We start from the raw sequence: 23258 nt of genomic DNA, 5'->3' as shown, positions 1-23258 counted from the left end.
TACAGCTCACTTCATCGGATGCATTTGGTGGAAAAAACAGAGGAGAGATTTATATACACACACACAGAGAACATGAAACAATGGGTTTATCATACACACTGTAAGGAGAGTGATCACTTAAGATAAGCCATCACCAGCAGCAGGGGGGGGGAAAGGAGGAAAACCTTTCATGGTGACAAGCAAGGTAGGCTAATTCCAGCAGTTAACAAGAATATCAGAGGAACAGTGGGGGGTGGGGTAGGAGGGAGAAATACCATGGGGAAATAGTTTTACTTTGTGTAATGACTCATCCATTCCCAGTCTCTATTCAAGCCTAAGTTAATTGTATCCAGTTTGCAAATTAATTCCAATTCAGCAGTCTCTCGTTGGAGTCTGTTTTTGAAGCTTTTTTGTTGAAGTATAGCCACTCTAAGATCTGTGATCGAGTGACCAGAGAGATTGAAGTGTTCTCCAACTGGTTTTTGAATGTTATAATTCTTGACGTTTGATTTATGTCCATTCATTCTTTTACGTAGAGACTGTCCAGTTTGGCCAATGTACATGGCAGAGGGGCATTGCTGGCACATGATGGCATATATCACATTGGTAGATGCGCAGGTGAACGAGCCTCTGATAGTGTGGCTGATGTGATTAGGCCCTATGATGGTATCCCCTGAATAGATATGTGGACAGAGTTGGCAACGGGCTTTGTTGCAAGGATAGGTTCCTGGGTTAGTGGTTCTGTTGTGTGGTGTGTGGTTGCTGGTGAGTATTTGCTTCAGATTGGGGGGCTGTCTGTAAGCAAGGACTGGTCTGTCTCCCAAGATCTGTGAGAGTGATGGGTCGTCCTTCAGGATAGGTTGTAGATCCTTGATGATGCGTTGGAGAGGTTTTAGTTGGGGGCTGAAGGTGATGGCTAGTGGCGTTCTGTTGTTGTCTTTGTTGGGCCTGTCCTGTAGTAGGTGACTTCTGGGTACTCTTCTGGCTCTGTCAATCTGTTTCTTCACTTCAGCAGGTGGGTATTGTAGTTGTAGGAATGCATGATAGAGATCTTGTAGGTGTTTGTCTCTGTCTGAGGGGTTGGAGCAAATGCGGTTATATCGTAGCGCTTGGCTGTAGACAATGGATCGAGTGGTATGATCTGGATGAAAGCTAGAGGCATGTAGGTAGGAATAGCGGTCGGTAGGTTTCCGATATAGGGTGGTGGTTATGTGACCATCGCTTATTAGCACCGTAGTGTCCAGGAAGTGGATCTCTTGTGTGGACTGGTCCAGGCTGAGGTTGATGGTGGGATGGAAATTGTTGAAATCATTGTGGAATTCCTCAAGAGCTTCTTTTCCATGGGTCCAGATGATGAAGATGTCATCAATGTAGCGCAAGTAGAGTAGGGGCATTAGGGGACGAGAGCTGAGGAAGCGTTGTTCTAAGTCAGCCATAAAAATGTTGGCATACTGTGGGGCCATGCGGGTACCCATCGCAGTGCCGCTGATTTGAAGGTATACATTGTCACCAAATGTGAAATAGTTATGGGTGAGGACAAAGTCACAAAGTTCAGCCACCAGGTTAGCCATGACAGTATCGGGGATACTGTTCCTGACGGCTCGTAGTCCATCTTTGTGTGGAATGTTGGTGTAGAGGGCTTCTACATCCATAGTGGCTAGGATAGTGTTTTTAGGAAGATCACCAATGGACTGTAGTTTCCTCAGGAAATCGGTGGTGTCTCGAAGATAGCTGGGAGTGCTGGTAACGAAGGGCCTGAGGAGGGAGTCTACATAGCCAGACAATCCTGCTGTCAGGGTGCCAATGCCTGAGATGATGGGGCGTCCAGGATTTCCAGGTTTATGGATCTTGGGTAGCAGATAGAATACCCCAGGTCGGGGCTCCAGGGGTGTGTCTGTGCGGATTTGTTCTTGTGCTTTTTCAGGGAGTTTCTTGAGCAAATGCTGTAGTTTCTTTTGGTAACTCTCAGTGGGATCAGAGGGTAATGGCTTGTAGAAAGTGGTGTTGGAGAGCTGCCTAGTAGCCTCTTGTTCATACTCCGACCTATTCATGATGACGACAGCACCTCCTTTGTCAGCCTTTTTGATTATGATGTCAGAGTTGTTTCTGAGGCTGTGGATGGCACTGTGTTCTGCATGGCTGAGGTTATGGGGTAAGCGATGCTGCTTTTCCACAATTTCAGCTCGTGCACGTCGGCGGAAGCAGTCTATGTAGAAATCCAGGCTGCTGTTTCGACCTTCAGGAGGAGTCCACCCAGAATCCTTCTTTTTGTAGTGTTGGCAGGAAGGTCTCTGTGGGTTAATATGTTGGTCAGAGGTGTGTTGGAAATATTCCTTGAGTCTGAGACGTCGAAAATAGGATTCTAGGTCACCACAGAACTGTATCATGTTCGTGGGGGTGGAGGGGCAAAAGGAGAGGCCCCGAGATAGGACAGATTCTTCTGCTGGGCTAAGAGTATAGTTGGATAGATTAACAATATTGCTGGGTGGGTTACGGGAACCATTGTTGTGGCCCCTTGTGGCATATAGTAGTTTAGATAGCTATGACGTTATGAACACTGGGTATGTATTTGTATCTCAAATGTGTTTGTTCCTGTGTGAAACCTCTCAAATAGATTTACATCAAGGCTAGACAGTTATGTGTTGATGGCCCATCAAGGACATTCAACTCTCACAATGGGCCATAGAAGAAACTCATCCTGCCCAATAGGTCATCCTCAGACGTCAAGGAACCAATGACCACCCCCTGTGATGCAGCAAGCCAGGTAAGGACATGTGATATGCTCATGTGACCCTGGACTCCATCTTGGGCCAGTACCTTTCCACAAACAAGGGCTTTGTTTGGGACTGTAACTTTCCCTTGCACATGGCAGAGGATATAAAAGACCCCTGAAACATCTCCATTTTGTCTTCATTTCCTGCTTCATTTCTCTGGACTGGATTTCTAACAAGGGAGCTTTAAACAAGGATTGATGACCCCAATCTGTTTGGGTGATTCCACGGAGTCTTTTGCAAACCTGATATAAGGTCTTTGCAATCACTTGTATATATATGATTCCTTAGCCATTTATAATTTTCTCTTTTTTCCCCCTTTTATTAATAAATCTTTAGTTACTTACTGAGGATTGGCTAACAGCATGATATTTGGGTAAGATCTGAGATTCATATTGACCTGGTGGCACAATGTGTCTTGTTCTTTGGGATTAGAAAAAACCTCACATATGGTGAAATGGGTTTTCAGTAACCTCTCACTATATAGACTTGGTTGTCTGGGTAGGAGCCAAGGGCTGGAATGCCCAGAAGGGACTGTGTTTGGCTTCTGGTTAACCAGCAGGGTACTGCAGACGCAATTTTATTACAGCCTTCTTTCAGTCTGCCTTGAAGGTGGCATTCTCAGTGTGGCATTCCGGGCACCCTGTGAGTGCCAGAGTGGTTTCTTGGCTGGCAGTTTCTGCTGGTATCAATGCTTATCAGGCATCCACGACCTGGTGTGTGTAATTTGAAGGGAAGAGCACACTATTTTATGTCATAATCAATCATGACACTGGGGTACAAAGAAGGACCTGACACAGAGTGTACATACACACTCTGGTTGAAATCCTGGCCCCACTGAAGTGAATGGCCATCCTTCCACTGACGCCTGCAAACATATTCACATGCACACTATCTCTATCTGTATCATAGAGAGTTCTCACCTTTTTTCCTGGTGGTCCTGCCATTCCACGAGGCCCTGGGGGGCCAATTAGTGTCATGTTAGCAGTAGGACAGGCGCTGTCACATTTGTATCTGATAGCAGTTACATATTGGGCTATCTGAGCTATGACCACATTACGTCACAGTTCATACACCTGCTCCTCAGGCATCCCTGGACCCTAGGATGCAAGTACGAATGTATAAACACAACAGAAATAGCATTGGGATTCTGTCTGTATATCTCCCAAGGGTATTCATTAGGCTGTATACATTCACCACATAGTTTGGAGGAGCAATTTACCACCTATGGGTTTCTCATGAACTGTTTGATTTAACTGTTCTCCATGTGCGATAAGTCACCTATGTCACATAGTATTGTACTTTCTCATCGATTAGACAACAGCAAAGACATCAAATTTTGCCAAATCTGAGGATAATTTGTGATGTGTCCCCAAGCAAAACTGAACTTTGATTCATAGATTCATAGATACTAAGGTCAGAAGGGACCACTCTGATCATCTAGTCCGACCTCCTGCACAGCGCAGGCCACAGAATGTCACCCACCACTCCTATGAAAAACCTCACCCATGTCTGAGCTATTGAAGTCCTCAAATCATGGTTCAAAACTTCAAGGAGCAGAGAAGCCTCCCTCCAGTCAACCATGCCCCATGCTACAGAGGAAGGCGAAAAACCTCCAGGGCCTCTCCAATCTGCCCTGGAGGAAAATTCCTTCCCGACCCCAAATATGGCAATCAGCTAAACCCTGAGCATATGGGCAAGATTCACCAGCCAGATACCCAGGAAAGAATTTTCTATAGTAACTCAGATCCCATCCATCTAAGATCCCATCTCAGGGGATTAGGCCTATTTACCCTGAATATTTAAAGATGAGTTACTTACCAAAATCCCATTATCCCATCATACCATCTCCTCCATAAACTTATCGAGTAGAATCTTAAAACCAGATAGATCTTTTGCCCCCACTGCTTCCCTTGGAAGGTTATTCCAAAACTTCACTCCTCTGATGGTTAAAAACCTTCGTCTGATTTCAAGTCTAAACTTCCTGGTGGCCAGTTTATACCCATTTGTTCTTGTGTCCACATTGGTGCTGAGCTTAAATAATTTCTCTCCCTCTCCTATATTTATCCCTCTGATATATTTATAGAGAGCAATCATATCTCCCCTCAACCTTCTTTTAGTTAGGCTAAACAAGCCAAGCTCCTTAAGTCTCCTTTCATAAGACAAGTTTTCCATTCCTCGGATCATCCTAGTAGCCCTTCTCTGTACCTGCTCCAGTTTGAATTCATCCTTTTTAAACATGGGAGACCAGAACTGCACACAGTATTCTAGGTGAGGTCTCACCAGTGCCTTGTATAACGGTACTAAAACCTCCTTATCCCTACTGGAAATGCCTCTCCTGATGCATCCCAAAACCGCATTAGCTTTTTTCACAGCCATATCACATTGGCAGCTCAGTCATCCTATGATCAACCAATACTCCAAGGTCCTTCTCCTCTTCCGTTACTTCTAATTGCTGCGTCCCCAGCTTATAACTAAAATTCTTGTTATTAATCCCTAAATGCATAACCTTACACTTCTCACTATTAAATTTCATCCTATTACTATTACTCCAGTTTACAAGGTCATCCAGATCCTCCTGTATAATATCCCGATCCTTCTCCGAATTTGCAATACCTCCCAGCTTTGTATCATCTTTATCAAACTTTTATTAGCACACTCCCACTTTTTGTGCCAAGGTCAGTAATAAAAAGATTAAATAAGATTGGTCCCAAAACTGATCCCTGAGGAACTCCACTGGTAACCTCCCTCCAACCTGACAGTTTGCCTTTCAGTAGGACCCGTTGCAGTCTCCCCTTTAACTAATTCCTTATCCACCTTCTGATGTTCATATTGATCCCCATCTTCTCCAATTTAACTAATAATTCCCCATGTGGCACGGTATCAAATGCCTTACTGAAATCTAGGTAAATTAAATCCACTGCATTTCCTTTATCTAAAAAATCTGTTACTTTTTCAAAAAAGGAGATTAGGTTGGTTTGGCACGATCTACCTTTTGTAAAACCATGTTGTATTTTGTCCCATTTACCATTGACTTCAATGTCCTTAACTAATTTCTCCTTCAAAATTTTTTCCAGGACCTTGCATACTACAGATGTCAAACTAACTGGCCTGTAGTTACCTGGATCACTTTTTTTCCTTTCTTAAAAATAGGAACTATATTAGCAATTCTCCAATCATTCGGTACTATTCCTGAGTTTACAGATTCATTAAAAATTCTTGCTAATGGGCTTGCAATTTCAGGTGCCAATTCCTTTAATATTCTTGGATGAAGATTATCTGGGCCCCCCGATTTAGTCCCATTAAGCTGTTTCAGTTTCGCTTCTACCTCTGATATGGTAATATCTACCTCTATATCCTCCTTCCCATTTGTCATGCTACCATTATCCCCAAGATCCTCTTTAGCCTTATTAAAGACTGAGGCAAAGTATTTGTTTAGATATTGGGCCATGCCTAGATTATCTTTAACCTCCGCTCCATCCTCAGTGTTAAGCGGCCCCACTTCTTCCTTCTTAGTTTTCTTCTTATTTATATGGCTATAGAACCTTTTACTATTGGTTTTAATTCCCTTTGCAAGGTCCAACTCTACTCGACTTTTAGCCTCTCTGACTTTATCCCTACATCTTCTGACCTCAATTAGGTAGGTTTCCTTGCTGATCCCTCCCATCTTCCACTCCCTGTATGCTTTCTGCTTCTTCATAATCACCTCTCTAAGATGCTTGCTCATCCAGCTTGGTCTACAACTCCTTCCTATGAATTTTTTCCCCTTTCTTGGGATACAGGCTTCCGATAGCTTCTGCAGTTTTGATTTAAAGTAATCCCAGGCCTCAACTGCCTTTAGATCCATAAGTTCTTCAGTCCAATCCACTTCCCTAACTAATTGCCTTAATTTTTGAAAGTCAGCCCTTTTGAAATCAAAAACCCTAGTTGCAGATTTATTTTTGTTAATCCTTCCATTTAGTTTGAACTGAATTAGCTCATGATCACTTGAGCCAAGATTGTCCCCTACAACCATTTCTTCTATGAGGTCCTCGCTACTCACCAAAATTAAATCTAAAATGGCATCCCCTCTAGTCGGTTCAGCAACTACTTGTTGAAGGAATCCATCAGCTATCGCATCTAGGAAAATCTGAGCCCTATTATTATTACTAGCACTGGTCCTCCAGTCTATATCTGGGAAGTTAAAATCTCCCATGATCACGCAGTTTCCATTAGTATTTACTTTATTAAAGACATCAAAAAGGGCTCTATCCATAACCAAATTAGATCCCGGAGGTCTATAGCACACCCCAAGCACTATCATAGGAGAGGCTTTACTAGTTTTCTTCCCCAATGTAATTTTTGCCCAGACAGACTCTGTCTTATCCATTGCATCGCTTCTTATTTCTTTACATTCTACCTCATCATTGATATACAATGCTACTCCACCCCCTTTACCTTTGTTTCTGTCTTTCCTAAACAGCACATACCCTTCAATACCTGTAGTCCAGTCATGACTACTATTCCACCATGTTTCTGTTATCCCTATAATATCTGGTTTCGCTTCCTGCACCAGTAGCTCTAGTTCCTCCATTTTGTTACCTAGACTCCTCGCATTGGTGTATAAACATCTTAATTTTTGCTGTTTGGCCTCGCTCACATTTTGTACCCTATTAGGCACAGTCATTCTACAGCCATTATAACCTATTAGACTAGTATCCACACCGCCCTCGCTCCTTATATACATTCTCCTACCCATGGCTGTATCCTTTCTTACTTCATCTTCTTCCCTCTCAATGCTAAAATCTGGCGTGGAGATTTTCCGGACATCTCCCATCCATCTCCCCCCAATTCCTAGTTTAAAGCTCTCTTTATCAGTTGTGCCAGCCTCGATCCTAGAAGTCTATTTCCTTCCCTACTCAGATGAAGTCCATCCCGAGAGAACTGACCTCTGTCCGTGAATGCCTCCCAGTGGCCATACATCCCAAAGCCCTCCTTATAGCACCACTGCCTAAGCCATCTGTTGACAGTCATAATCTTGTCACACCTTTGTTGCCCTTCTCTAGGAACAGGAAGGATCCCGCTAAAGATCACCTGAGCCTCAATTTCTTTAAGCGTCTTCCCCAGCCTAGCATAGTCTCCCTTGATACTTTCCAGCGAGAATCTGGCTGTATCATTTGTTCCCACATGAAGGATAATTAGGGGATTCTTTCCCGCTCCCTTGCGGATCCTTTTCAACCTCAGGTCTACATCCCTTATCTTAGCACCCGGAAGACAGCACACCCTTCTATTCTCAGGATCAGCTCTAGTTACAGGCCTGTCTATTCTTCTCAATAAAGAGTCCCCGATCACATAGACCTGCCTTTTCCTGGTGACAGTGCTATTCTCCAGTCTCTCCCCTGTTCCCTCTGGCTGCAAGTTCTTTCCATTCCTATTTTCCCTTATAATCCTCTTCAACCCATCCTGTATCCTCCTGGGGCTCATAATTGGTGTAGTCTCCCTTGACTCTTCCCCTTTTTCTATAGGGCTAGCCTCTCTTCTCTTCTTCCTTACCCTTCCACCTTCAGCGACTACCTGCTGAGCCCCTTCTTCATTTTCCAACTCTGCAAACCTGTTCCTAAGCTCTATTTCTCCTTCACTAGCCCGTCTTTTTCTCTGCCTGGTTCTTTGAGTCACATGTTTCCACTGACCACTTTCCTCATCCAGTCTCTCCTCAAAATTCCCCAGCCCTGCTTCCATCCGAGAGTCTGAGCTTTTCCCTTCAGATACCTCATATCTTTGCTCCATCATCTGCTCAAACCCCTTCCTAAACTCAACGAGACTTTCCACCTGCATCTCCAAACCTCGGATCTTTTCCTCCATCAGCTCTATCAGACGGCATTTCATGCAGACAAAACTCTTACCCGTTCCCCCCTCCAGGATCATGTACATACCACAGCTTCCACATCCAGTCATCCTCAATGTGTCTTTCACTGCAGGAGTCACTCCCACAGCTTCCTCTGTATCTGTCATCTCCTTCCCACCTAAATCCTGTTAATCTGGGAAACACAAGCCACACCAAAAAGAACACCCCCCCAGCAAAAGCAAAGCCCAAACAAGCACCACAAGCCAAACTCCCCTTGCGAACTCCCACTCAAACTCCCCTGTTTAGAGCTCTGTTTGCTAGCTCCTGTGCCGCTGCAGCTGTCTGTGCCCTGCCTGTGTTTGATAAACAAACAAACTCATTCTGGACAAGCATTTATATAGCCATTACATAGAAAAAGCTTTCAGTACCCACCAGTCCGAGCTGGATTTGAACTAGTGACCTTGGGATGAAAGGCTCTTTATCCCATTGCCACCCTCCAGGATTAACTTCTTTAATGTTTACACAATATATTTTGTGCGATGACTGAGAAATAAGAGGAGTGCATAGACAACAGCTGTCCCTGAAGATCTATAAGCAGCAGCAGAGAGAATATGCTGATATTCACAAGCAAAACACTCCAATAACCAAATAAGGAAAATGCAAAGAAAAAGAAAGAAGGAGCTGGAACATACTTCAGGTCCCCAAGACCCTGGAGAGCCAGGGGGTCCAGTTGCTCCATCCTCTCCAGTGGGGCCAGGGAAGCCTCTTGGACCAGGTAATCCAGGGACCCCTCTTTGTCCCTTTGGACCAGCAGGGCCAGGAAAGCCACGTTCTCCTTGCTATGGGAAGAGATGAAAGGAAAAGTTTGAAGAGAGAAAAATAGCAATAAGCATGAACAAAGAGGCACCTGTGTTCCTTCATCTACCTTCCTCCCTCTGTCCAGCCCTGTCAATCTAAAAGTATCCACCACCATCATAGCTGAGCTCATGCAGCACAATTCTTACTTCTCCTTGGTTTTGTGCAGATCCTTTTCATTCTGCCTAACTCTATATCTAGCAGGGTGAGCATTATGAGAGAATGATTTTAGGTTCCTGTTGGGCTGTGGTAGAACATCATTTGCCCAGAAGCTATGGGAGGCTGTGCTTGATAGCCCCAAATCTTAATGTCACCCTCCCCCAGCATGCAGGCGAGACAGACTGCTTAAACTCTAACGATTAATAGTTAGCTTTGGACATCCTGGACCACCAATACCTAATCCAGGTCTTTTCTGCTGTGTGAGGTTTTGAGTACAGAGCATCAGGGAAGGTTGAGTAACAGATTCCATTCAGGTCAGCCATTCAACTTCTTTATCAATTATATGCACCATGGTGGCTTACCATTAGAGGAGTTTTACTGCATGGCACATGCATTAATTCTTTATGGACACATTTATTCATCCTGTTTGGCCTTTCTGACTCTCAAAGGAAGGGTTTTCATAGGGAGATGGTTCATTTCAGATAAGCTTTCACCAGTCTGGGTGGTGAGCCAAAGCTTATCAGAATACGAGAGACACCAACCCCCTTGACATTCCAACAGTCCCCACTTCTCTGGCCTTTGTGCATCTCCCCCTCCCTGTCCAACAGACTCCATCTACTTGAATGTTCACAGAACTTGGTATCACCCAACCAGTGCCTGAGTTTATTTTCCAATTCTGGAGACAGGCAGGAAAGCCTCTTTAAATATACAGAGAACAAGTCAGTTCAGAGCGAGTTTTAAGTAGGGGGTTGAAGTAGTAATCAGATAGTTCTAATGAAGGTTCACACTCTAGGTTGCTCTCCTAAAGGGGAAAAGCTTCTACCCAGCACACAGCATGAGTAACTGGGCTTCACTGTGGCTGCTCAGTTGTGAAGGAACAACCTGCCCAGTTTGTGAGCAGCAACCTTGATGCTCTGTGACTGCTGCTGCAATCTCAGGGCTGCAGGAATCTGGATGGTTGGTCTGCTGCTCAGAAGTCAATGGCCAGTGGTGCCACCAAGTCATGGAGCCCACCTGTCTTGGCTCATGTTAACCACAGCCCACTCCAAACACATTATGTGCTGGGCGTGGGGAAGAACTACATGGCCTACGTGGTGTGCAGGTCCAGCCATGAACTCTCCTAATCCTGCCCCCCACCCTTCTGTAGCAGAGGCACTCCCTGGATAAGAACTCTCCACGCCAGTGAAGTGTGGGAAAGGGTTTGGACCTAGCATTGGAAGCAAGACAGATATTTCTCTGTGACTCTACATAGCCACAATGGACAACAAACAAACATACTTGTCCTTTGTCTCCTCTGTCTCCAACATCCCCCTGTCAGAGAGTAATTGAAAATAGGTTAAAAATTCAGATTTTTGGAGCTCAGCATTCACTAAGTACTTAGACATCATCTTTAATTTCAAAGGGCATGGGCTGTACCTGGGGTCCAGCATCCCCACAGCTTCCTTTTCTTCCCACATCACCCTGTAGAGGAGGAATTCAGTTTATAGCTTTGCACAGTCTCTCATTAGAGAAAGATTTCCTGTGTTCATTGTTTGCATTTCCTGCTCCCTCTGACTAAAACACTAAGGGCCCTATTGAATCCTTAGGCCCAGCCCTGCGGGTGGAGAGGATGTTCATCGCTGCCTGCCCCGGAAGGAGTGCTAGGAAAGAACAGGGACTCTCGTAGGAAGTATGACCTAGTGGTTAGAGGGCAAAAGGGGCCTGGGAATCAGGACTCCTGTGTCCTATTCCTTGTTCTGTCACTACCTTGCTATGTGGCCTAGGGAAAGGCACAACCTCTCGGTTTCTCATTTTCCTCATCTGTACCCTGGGAATTCCTATCACACAGCAGTGTAGGGGTATTAATTATTTGTTAAAGTGTTTTGAGATCCGTGGATAAAACACATTGTTCTCCACCATCACTTCCTGCGCGCACACACACACACAAACACCCCGCCGCCAACCTTAGGAGCCTGTGTCATGACAGCCCTTCTTGCAGCCAAGAAGGGCTCAACACAGATCCCTTCAGAGTCCACCAGTACTGCTCCTTCATTGGCCACAGAAGGTAGTCAGGTGAGACACAAGATGTCCCTCCTCTCCAAAGACTGATGTTAGTGCCTCCACAGTACTTCCTTCCATTCCTTCCTGCCTCAGGGAATACAGACCCAAGGCTGGGACATGAACTCTGACCTGCTGTGTGGCAGCAGAAGCAGCCTGGTGGTTTTAAATATGCGAGTCAGGTTTGTGGAGAATATAAGGACATCCGAGTCATTCCCCAGAACCTCTTAGCCACAAGCTCCATTACCATCCAAATCGCAACTGAAATCACTCATTCTTGGAACTCTCAGGAAGATTTGTGTGTGGTAAATCCCATTCATAAGCCAGAGATGCACACCAGTCCCATTATAAAGTCATTACAGTGCAGCTCTGCATTAGGAGATTTATAATCTTTCCCAAGTATGCACTTCAAAAGCAAATAACAAGCCATACCTTTGGGCCGTCATCTCCAGTCTCACCTTGAGCCCCCTGTGGGAAAGACAGGATAGGGACAGACATGACTCACATAGAAGACTGAAGTGACCATTTTAGTTATTCACCTTTAACATGGGACTTTACCTTTTGGCCTTTTATTCCTTTAGGGCCAGGATTACCTGGTAGGCCAGGATCCCCCATTTCACCTTTGGCACCCTGTATGGAAAAGAGAAAAATTCAGACCAGCTTTCCGCAAGTTCTCTTATGCTTTGCAGTGATGCACCTCCTAGGCCTGACTGAGCCCAAAAGGAGCACATCTGCTTACAGAAGGATTTTTTTTCATACGTAGTTTTCAGAATAGGGCAGCTCTTGGGGATACTTTAGCATATGCCTTACCATGGAACCTGGCCTTCCAGGTGGGCCTCTTGGACCTCGCTTGCCTTTAGCTCCCTGCAAAGACAGTTGAAAGCCTCTTCAATGACCTTTTTCAAAGGGGAATTGGTGGCAGACTTTGATCTAGTTTAGTACCCTTATCCCACAGTTAAGACGATCCTTTCCAAAAGAGGGCTTTTAATTTACCCATGTTGCAATATATGGGAGCTTTTTTTTAGTGGTGAAGAAAACCAGTAATCCTTATTTTTCTAAATGATAATTTTTTTTTTTTTTTTTTTAAACAGAGCACACAACCAATAGGAAAGCTAGAGCTTGGAACACTGCTACGTTGGTCAATAATCTTCATGTCATTACACATAATCACACTCTGCTGAGCCTGCAGTGTCACTTTGCTTCGACAAACTTTCATCTGTGAGTTCAGACAGCATGGGGTCTTGTAATGCTGGAGGATCAAGCCTCTTTTTTTGCTGTCATCTTCACTTCATAATTTCGAGACCATTTGTAAATGATCGACTCATGGCTTTCTTGTTTTCATTTAATTATCAGGTTTTTTTTACCTTTGGTCCCATGAGTCCAATCTTGCCTTCTAATCCTGGTATTCCTAGAGGACCCTAGGAGACAACGGAATCTCTCTTAGGATATGGCTTTATTGCCTGAAAATGGATTTGTTTAGCATTATGAACTAGATCTTACATCCATTCCTGGAGTGCTATCACTGCCTGGTATTCCTGGAGATCCTTCATTGCCCTGAAAATTATAATATTAATATAATCAAAATAGCAACACTTATAACTCCCTATAACTCCTTATAACTCCCTATAAGCACACCCTCACCTCATGGGTACCCCTCATCTCCAGTTGCAGTATGGCACAGCATCCTTTTCTCTGCTTCCCTCTTCACCTCCCCTCCCCCCACATTGGGCTCTCCCTTGGACCTTCAAGGGCCTCTTACTGCCTGCATCTTCTCCCGATTCTTCCTTTGAGTGTTCTGTGGCTAGGCTCTCTGGCCAAGTCACATAAAATTCTAAAACTCTTCTGGCATAGCATGATCAAATCCAAATAAAAGTCCAAACAAACCTTCAAACTAATAACCCTTCCACCACTCTCAGGCTTCACTGTAGTTCCCTTGTTGTCTCTACCTCAGGGTTTCCGCTGCAGGAGTCTAACTCAGTCCTTCAGTGTTCCTCCTCTTATTTCCTGTCTGTTAAATCTTATCCCAGAGCTTCACCCTACCAGAGAGACTTGCATCCTCTGCAATCCCTCTCTCCAAGTGAGCTGCCTCAGTCAGATTATAAATCATCTAGCCAGGAGGGAATTAGTTAATCACCCCCCATGTGAAAAACATGACTAATTTGAGTTCTTTTCCATGTCTTGTAGGTGATGGGGGTTAAGTCCCATTACTCTTCCCAATGATATTACAAAAGATCTAGTGTTCTAGTTTTGTTTGTATGTTTGAATGAATTTAGTGCTCATGAAAGAGTCTGGCTTGACAGCCCTGTAGGCCTGTATCGAACCACAAAACAGGCACAGCATGGGCATTGGATGTTCAAGTATCCATATAATGCCCTAATTTCAGTGTGACCATCTCCGAGATCGAGAGAATAACTGAGTTTCCACACACATTCCAAGGAGAGTGGAATTGTTACATTGCCGGTGTTCCTCCAGCTCATCCAGCAAAGGAAAGGTTTGCTCACATTTCAACAAACAATGACACTGTGGTTGGGGAAGTTTATACATAGTTTGAAATAATACAGGAAAAGAATAACATAGAGTGAAATCATTTTGATAGTAGGAATAAAGTAATTTTTTGTAGGTGAGGTACTGGTGGCTTCCAAAATGTGCATCCCTTGGATAGGGCACAATAAACGATTCGCACTATGCATTCCTAAAATCCTGTATCTTCTTTACTGTTCAAACTTTTTAATGCATAGATGTTCAGTTAATATCTGGTCCCGTGCTCACTGACAGCAATGGTAAAACTCCCATTGACTTCTGTAGTACAGGATCAAGCACTTAATCCAGGCAAAATAGACCTTCTTTATACCTTTGGCCCACCTTCTCCAGTCTCTCCTGGGGCTCCTGGATAACCCTGAGTGGAAGGAAAATTAAAGGAATGGTCGTATAATAGAGTTATCCAAACATTTATTTTATGGAAAGTGAAGGACATCAGTAAGATCATGATTCTTTGATTGACAAACATTATAGCCTTCAAATCTGATCAGTCATTGCTTCAAATCAGACATAGACCATGCAGTTGGCTTCTTGAAAAACATACAGTCAGATGTAATTTCCTTTAATAATAACAATTCCATTACACTTTGATTCTTTTATAAGGCCCTTCCTGAATGGCAGCTCTTTATAGTCATTTTAAGAAAAGAATTAAAAACCTACAGCAGTGTCATAGGATATGCACCCCACACAGCCCTTAAAGGATTAGTGTGGGCCTGAAGGGCCAATTAGGGTATCCGGCTGCACCTGGAAGAGAGCCATGCTTAACTCAACGTGAAGCCCAGCTGGGCAGAAGCAGGCTGGTTAGTATAAAAAGACTGGAAGTTGCCAGCCACATAAAGCTGCAGGGTGAGTCTACAGTCACTCTCTAGAGAGTGGGTAGGAATACAGCCAGGGGACAGTAACAGCTAGGGGGACCCTAGCTCTGTGGGAGAGGGTTACCTAGAGTGGTTGAGGGGAAGAAAGCCTGTAGAAGGCTGAGTAAGAAGAAGCCCAGGGAAAATGCTCCAAGGGTTGAGACTGTGAAGACCTTGGTCGCTGGTGATAGGGTTCCTGGGCTGGAACCCAGAGTAGTGGGTGGGGCCAAGTTCCCCTATCGGCCACTGGGGAAGTGGTACAGACTGGGAGTTGGCAAAGAGGACTGCCAGGGACAGTGTATGGACAGTTGGTCCAGAGCAGGGGTGGCTAGCTTGAGCCTGAGAAGGAGCCAGAATTTACCAATGTACATGGCCAAAGAGCCACAATAAGCAGCAGCCCCCCATCAGTTCCCCCGACCCCGCTCCCAGCACCTCCCACCCATCGGCAGCCCCGCCCATCAGCATCTCCCCCTCCCTCCCCGCACCCCCCGATCAGCTGTTTCGTGGTATGCAGGAGGCTCTTGGGGGTGGGGGGGAGTGATGGCATGGCAGGCTCACGGGAGGGGGCGGGAAGGGGTGGAGTGGGGGTAGGGCCTGTGGCAGAGCCTGGGGTTGAGCAGTGAGCACTCCCCGGCACATTGGAAAGTTGGCGCCTGTAGCTCCAGCTCCGGAGCCAGTGCCTGTACAAGGATCCACACATTAACTTCTGAAGAGCCGCATGTGGCTCCGGAGCCACAGGTTGGCCATCCCGGTCCAGAGGGACTTTGATACCCCAGAAGAGGGAAAACTATATAATGATCTGGCTGGAGGGCTGAGTCACAAGGAAAGCACTGTAAGTCCTGGAGAGTGAGAAGGGCCATGGAGCAAGTGACGGAAGGGGACACTAGACTGGATGAGAGCTGACCCCCAGACCCAGCCACATGGGGGCACCCCGATGGTGAGTGAATCCTGTTATATGTAGATAATGACATGAAATCCACACGGGGAGGGCTGAACACACGTCTATCTATCATGCAGACATAAGTCAGAAACCTGCCCTCTGCTGTTTAGGAGAGATTGTTTGGTTGCTTCAAGACATTTTTTATCCAAATTCCCTTTTCATTTTTGAGGGAGTAACAACTTTAAATAGTAGACAACACTTGGGAACTAATACACAGGCCAATTCTATGGGCTCAGCCTACCACTTCTAGTAATGGTAACACTGCTCTGGGCCAAATTCTGTCACTCTCATCTTTAGTGGTACCTTACTCCTTGAGTAGTTCCATTGAAATCAACAGGACTGCTTCTGGAGTAAGGGATTACACTAGGTGAGTAAAAGTAGCAGACTCCGTCCCTGTATTTGAAGTCTGGTTGCAGCAGTACTACTTGGCGGATATGCTACCCATTGTGGGCCCATCCCTTGATGAGCACTTTCTCATTGCCAACAGTCTTGCTAATTTCAATGGGACTACTTGTGTGAGTGTTCACTAATGCAAATAGGAGTTGCAAACAATCAGGCTCTTTATGAGCTAAGTCTACACTATTACATTAGGACTCAGTTCTGCAAGACCTCTGAGCATATAACTCCCAGGGACCTTAATGGACTTATGTGCACTGAGAAGTTGCATGATCAGGCCATTACCCTCAGTTCGGATAGATTCATAAGACATGGGGTTTGGTAAATTTACCCTATATCCTTGTTCTCCGTTATCTCCTTTGTTTCCTTCGGCACCGGCAAAGCCCTAGGATAGAGTTTCGACAGCTGTTATTCCAGTGCATTTTATTGTTCTTCACTAAACTAAACTTCTATCCCTAAATCCTCCAAATCCATTCTTCAAAGAATTCCTCTCTCTGAGTTCCAAGTCATGACCATCTCTCAAACTGGTAACCAGCATAGTGTGGAAATGAAATAGCCAAGGATAAATTAAAATTGGACCCATGAAAATCTCCATTTTGGATCCAAATACAGTTGAAGCCACATGTTAGTTAATGATTCGGAAGGCAGAAATGTTAACGTGGTGTTTTCTAAAATATATTAAACTGCACAATATACAGTAGAAGGGAATACACAGTCATGTAAAGTCTGCAACTCTGTGTAGCTAGGTCACTCTGACCACAGGGACTAGTGGAGACTACAGTTGGGCGACAAAGCTGCTTCTACATGGAGGAATTCTGGATAAATCAGTTACACTTCCTCCAGAGGCCCTCCCTGCAGTGTGTATCCTTCAATACCTCCCCCCATACACACCTTGGGCAATGGCTTAAAAGCACAATCAGGTTCTTTTCCTTTTCAGTGATGTTCACATATCACATTGGGAAAAGACAGGTAACTGTAGGCACAGCTCTGAGCTAAGGGGGGCTAAACAGCACCACTCAGGAGTACCCTGGGAAATATTGTAACTCAGTCACATCTCTGGGTCCCAATTCCTCCTCTGCTTCCCCCCCAGAGATTATACCAGCTGCAAATTATTATATTCTCTTTCCCACACACACTGGCTCAGCTAGTCTGGCAAGCGAGGGGGCAGGGAGAGCAAAAACCCTGCCCATTCCCTGGCCCTGTCCGCCCATTCCCTGGCCCTGTCCGCCCATTCCCTGACCCTGTCCATCCACTTCCCACCATCCTCTACCTCAGGGATGGGTAAACTTTTTGGCCCAAGGGCCACATCGGGGTGTGAAACTGTATGGAGGGTCAGGTAGGGAAGACTGTGCCTCCCCAAACAGCCTAGCCCCTGCCCCCTATCCGCCCCCCCCACTTCCCACCCCCTTGACTGCCCCCCTCAGAACCCCCCAACCCATCCAACCCCCCCCACTCCTTGTCCCCTGACTGCCCCCTCCCAGCACCCCCGCCCCTAACCACCACCCCCGGGACCCCACCTCCATCTAACACCCCCTTCTCCCTGTCCCCTGACTGCCCCAACCCCTAGCCACACCCCTGCCCCCTTACAAGCCCCCCGGGTCTCCCACAACCCCTTCTCCCTTTCCCCTGACTGCTCCCCTGACCCCTATCCACACCCCAACCCCTGACAATATGTACTAACTACTTCTGCTAAACAATCTGTTCCACCTTGCATTTTGCTGTGAGATTGGGAGTACCTTTCCCAGACCTGAAGAAGAGCTCTGTAAAAGCTTATCTCCAATAAAACATATTACCTCATCCACCTTGTCTCTCTAATATCCTGAGACTGACATGGCTGCAACTACACTGCATCTGCCTCCAGAAATTAGCTGTTTATCCCAGTGCACCAAAATCCAATGTCCAGATAGACGGTGCAGGGGTTTTATGGGGTCTTGCTCCCTCCTAATCCAGCCTTTAACCATTTTAGGGAGTTACCTTTGCTTCCCTCTCCTTCCCTCTTTTTTTTTTTCAAATGGTATTTTAAGTCTAATATATTCATGGCTAGTTGGAGTTGCTTGGGTTTTTCTACAGCAGCACAGAATGGAATTACCTTGAGTCCCACAGGCCCCTGAGGTCCTTGTTTTCCTGGTCTTCCTTGGGAACCCTACTCCACAACAAAACAAAACAAAGCCAATGTCTCGCTATTTTAATATAAACAAGGAAAATAACAATGAACAATGAGTGCAACTAGTGTGGTTTTAAAAACACATTTTCATGCATTCAGTTTTGGAAATACACTTTGTTAGAAGTAATATTACATGCTGAATTTGTCTGGAGTTTTGTGGGGGGGGGAATCAACATATATCGTCCTCAGTAATAAAGATAATTGCGATTGTACACAATTGCTGAAGCATGTTAGACACGGCTATTGTTCAACATGTAGAAATTTGCCTGTGTAACTTCATAATTCTGTGCACACAGATTACAGCCATATTCAGTAAAAAAGAGAGCAGAATAAATAGAGAAAATAGTAGCTTGGAGATGGGACTCTCTAAAGTAGGAATAACAGCTGTAAAAAGCTATCAAGCAAAGAAAGGGAAGAGGTCTTTTGAGCAGTGTGCTTCAAAGAAAGGTTGCTTGAAAGGGTTTCGGAAAATGTGGATTGTTGTATAAACATGTTGTATAAACAAGTGTTTCTGTTGTTCAAAGAGCAACAGAAACACTTAGGGCACTTGAGGAATTGACTCATGGATAGAAATGGGCTCCAGCTATAAAATTTGAAATTCGATCCAGATTTACAAATGAATATGTCAAAGTACAACATGGAGCACAGTGCATGATAGCAGTGTCCATAATGGCCGGTTAGTGATTAGCAAGCTAATGTGCTGTTGATTCACACCTTGGCTTACCGTGCTCTAACTCTCTGTAGACGAGCCCTAAGAGTAATGGATTGAAATTAAGGGGGTGGGGGGACTTTTTAGGCTGAATATCAGTGCAAACTTCCTGACAGTGAGGTGTTTAAAACTGTGTAAGTGATAGAAGTTTCATGGTTTGTTAAAACTAGACTGGAATAAAACAGCATGAATCTTGGTATATTGTACTGAAGGGAGATGAGCTACAATACATGACTTAAGTATTTTCCATCTCTAATTTCCATAATGAGTCTATAATACTTAGATCTGTGAGTATTTTGCTAACCCCATCACTACTGTACCACAGTAATTGGTTCAGACACTTATCTTGGTTTCTTCTATATAGTACCCAGAAAATAATGCAGCAATGGCTAACATTGTGCTGTCAATTCAAGCTATGACATGCCTTCTAGAGGATGCTACTTTTGAGAATGACATTGCAGGAGGGCAGCTTGACTCACCCAGAGCTCATATGCATCTTGGTATTAACGGGCCAGATCCTCAGCCGGTGTAAACCATCAGAGTTCTGTGACAAGGCAAGGGTGTTATGACAACTGAAGATCTGCCACAATAAGTATTATTATCTGATACCAGGTTTTTATTCTGGCCTATTTCTGGTTTAAAAGTAGTGGGCCACTAATGCATTATTTGCATCAAAGAACCTTATTGGGAAAGGCTTCTTGCAGGCTCAGATCAGGTTTTCTAGCTTTAGTGAGGTGAGACATTCTTTACCATAGAGCACAGGGCCACTACTCTCAGGCACTCAGGCTCTCTGAGCACAGCGAACACAAAATGGTACTTCAAGCGGGGACATTCCTGTGTGGTGCTTCTGTTGCTCTGTGGAGGAGGCCTGGAATAGTGAGCTCCGTTAGGCATCTGTGGCCCTGTCATAGTTATGTCCCAGTTATAGATGTATCAAAGTCCCTGTAAATTGAGGGAAATAGAATTTGGGGGTCTATTCAAGCTGAAGTCCTATTTTAGCCCAAGCTTGTTGCTTATACTGAAGATACACTAGCGTCCCAGGAACTAAGGATTGTTGTTTCTCCCCGCACTAGTCAAGCAAGTGCCATGATACTGCTTACTGTGATTCTGGATTAGAGTAATGGAAAATGATAAAATTCAATAAAGACCAGGGCAAAGTACTACACTTAGGAAGGAAAAATCCAGTGCACAACTACAAAATGGAGAATAACTGGCTAGGCTGAGGTACTGCTGAAAAGGATCTGCGGGTTGTAGTGGATCACAAAGTGAATGAGTCAACAATGTGATGCGGATGTGTAAAAGCTTCATATCATTCCAGGGGTATATTAACAGGAATGTCGTACATAAGACACAGGAGGTAATTGTTCCACTCTATTCAGCATTGAGTTTTGTGTGCCACTCCTTAAGAAAGATGCAGACATATTGGAGAGAGTCCAGAGGAGAGCAACAAAAACAATAAAAGTTTTGAAAATATGAAGAAAGGTTAAGAAAACTGGGCTTGTTTACTCTCGAGACAAGAAGAATGAGGAGAGACCTGATGATAATCTTGACATATGTTAAGGGCTGTTACAAAGAGGACAGTGTTCTACTATTCTCCATATTCACTGAAGGTGGGACCAGAAGTAATGGGCTTAATCTATAACAAGGGAGATTTAAGTTAGATATTAGAAAAAACTTTCTAACTATAAGGATAGTTAAGTTCTGTAATAGGTTGACAAGGAGTAATTGGAGGTTTTAAAGACAGGTTAGAGTTAGATAAACAGCTGTCAGGAAAGGTCTAGGTAGAGTTACTCCTGCCTTCATGTGTGGGAATGGACTAGATGACTCTTCAGGTCCCTTCCAGCCCTACATTTCTATGATAAAATGGGAAAAACAAAAGAATCTTGGGATAGTAAGAACAAGTGTTAGATTTTAATTGTTGCTTTTAAAGAAATTCAAACAGGGGAAGACAGGAACTTAAACATGAAAAGAGAGTCATTCCGACAAAAGAGAAAATACATTGATGACCAAACTGAATGTTGGCTTAACATTACACAGCTAAAAGTTATGCTTGAACACCTGGTGCCATGGGAATGTGGTTATTTACAACATTCACATTGTTGGACCTCATTTTTCAGCTTTATATAGACAGTGCAAAAAGACAAAGCCTGACAGACACGGATTGATTGCAATAAATTGCCATTTCATACCTTCTCTCCTGGATCACCAGAGCCACCATCCTCACCACTCCCACCAGCATCCCCCTGAAATGCAAAACCAGCTGCTACTTCTGGCTTCAGCATCTCTACAAAGCTTCCAGTGACAAGCAGAGAAAGAGAGAGACTGATCACTTACAATTTCTCCTTCTATTCCTGATCCACCCTGAGGTCCAGGCAAACCAGGTTCACCCTATGACAGAGAAGGACCAGAAACAAGTTACCTTCTTTGTTTAGAAAGGGTCAGTACTGCTGTTGACATACCACTCATTCTGCTGATTAACAGATGGGCTCATTTTCTCTTCTATACTCAGATCCTTTCCCCATGATAAATCATTGATGATTGTTATTGTGTCTAGGAATCCTAGTCAAGGATCAGGGCTCTAGTATGTTAGGCCCTAAGCAAACAAGTAGCAAAAGACAGTCTTTTCCCCAGAGAGTTTACAATCTAGATGTAAGACAAGACAGGTAAGCAAGGATGAGGGGGCTGGGAGGACAAACTAACAATAAAACAAGCAAAGTTTAGCATAAAAACAGAATAATATTTCCATGTTACCTTTTTCCCTGGGGGGCCAAGTTCACCTGTTTCTCCAGGCACACCAAGGAAACCCTGCGGGAGTAATGCAATGTTATTCATTTAACCCTTGAAAGAAGAAAAAGCAGTATAGTTTTGTACCTTCATGGTGTGCCTTTCCAGAATTTTTAAATTACTTTCACTTTTCAGAACTGTATAAGAATGAAGTTAAAAAATATTTGAAACGGATTTGCATATTTTATCATATGATAGCAGAAAAGATAGTAGTTAACAAATGATAGACGTCAAAATAAAACAATGATCGGTATTTATTCTGAATCTATTATACTTAGATGATTCTAATCAAACTCTTGCCCATCCCCTGCAATGCCTCACACAGCATATGTAAAAATGCATTGGACTTGTTTACTTTCTGCCTACTTACCATAGCTCCTGAATATCCAGAGGACCCTTCAGAACCTGGTAGTCCTGGCTCACCCTACCAAACATTGTGTAGATATTTTATTACAAGTCTCTAGTGCATTACAGATAAATGTACACAATACTGGCACCCTGTTTTAAAGCTGACATTACTCTTATGTGATCCATGTTCATGCATAAATGAAGAACGAAGCTGTTTCTGCCACATGTACACCAAGATGGTACTAGCCATCTGTGGCGGAAGTGAGGTTGCTTTGTAAGAATTTAACAATGCTGTGCGTTGATCTGGTTATTGGGATGTTAACTATATGAATTTATTGATTGAGTTTCATAGCGGCTGCTGGAAGGGACAAAAATGACTTGAGATAAGCCACTGCCTGGTAAACACTTTAGGTTGGTTAAGAGATAATACTTGAGCTTCTAGTTGTGAAGGTCCTACCTCCAGAATACAGCCAAGTCAAAGAGCTTTATTTGCCAGTGCTGTTTAAAACCAGTTTAAAAGACACTCTCTGTCCAGAGGTGGGGGCAGTTGTGACTGAGAAGCTGTTCACACTGACACCTGAGTGGATGCCATCAGTCATCAGAGAGGGTGCCACACGTGCAGTTAGCTCTGTAATCACAGCACTACCAATTTCTTTTAAAAAATTAAAGAGGGACTTTATGTAGGGGCTCCAGACAGGACCCAGCTGAAGGCCTGTCCACCACAGAAATCCCAGTTATATCCAGTTTTACGGGCAGAAATGGTGCCTAAGTCTTGTGTGGGCTGTTCTGCACAGGAATGAATTTGAACTTATTTGAATGAAGCTGTACAATGCGTCTGCACCAACTCCAGGTGCGGGCAAAGGTGAATGTGCTGAAAACGAAGGGAGGGTCTCTTGAGAT

The 23258-nt window shown here is 44.3% G+C and overlaps 1 protein-coding gene across 1 annotated transcript; it reads right to left on the bottom strand.

Annotated features, from left to right (window-relative positions):
• Positions 1 to 3811: 3811 nt before the first annotated feature.
• Positions 3812 to 22516, bottom strand: LOC122458482 (collagen alpha-1(I) chain-like). Its single transcript, XM_043507114.1, has 14 exons — positions 22381 to 22516; positions 21978 to 22031; positions 21416 to 21614; positions 18443 to 18496; positions 16685 to 16738; positions 14477 to 14521; positions 13126 to 13179; positions 12990 to 13043; positions 12436 to 12489; positions 12184 to 12255; positions 12058 to 12093; positions 11005 to 11049; positions 10867 to 10899; positions 3812 to 3850 (listed from the first exon to the last, which is right to left on the bottom strand). Exons 3-14 carry the CDS (start codon positions 21506 to 21508, stop codon positions 3812 to 3814), a joined length of 633 nt encoding a protein of 210 aa, XP_043363049.1. The 5' UTR covers positions 21509 to 21614; positions 21978 to 22031; positions 22381 to 22516.
• Positions 22517 to 23258: the final 742 nt, after the last annotated feature.

Source organism: Dermochelys coriacea, chromosome 2 (assembly GCF_009764565.3).
Source record: "Dermochelys coriacea isolate rDerCor1 chromosome 2, rDerCor1.pri.v4, whole genome shotgun sequence".
Lineage (NCBI taxonomy): Eukaryota > Metazoa > Chordata > Testudines > Dermochelyidae > Dermochelys > Dermochelys coriacea.
Note: the sequence above shows the minus strand (reverse complement) of the source record. Positions and strands in the feature narration are given on the sequence as shown.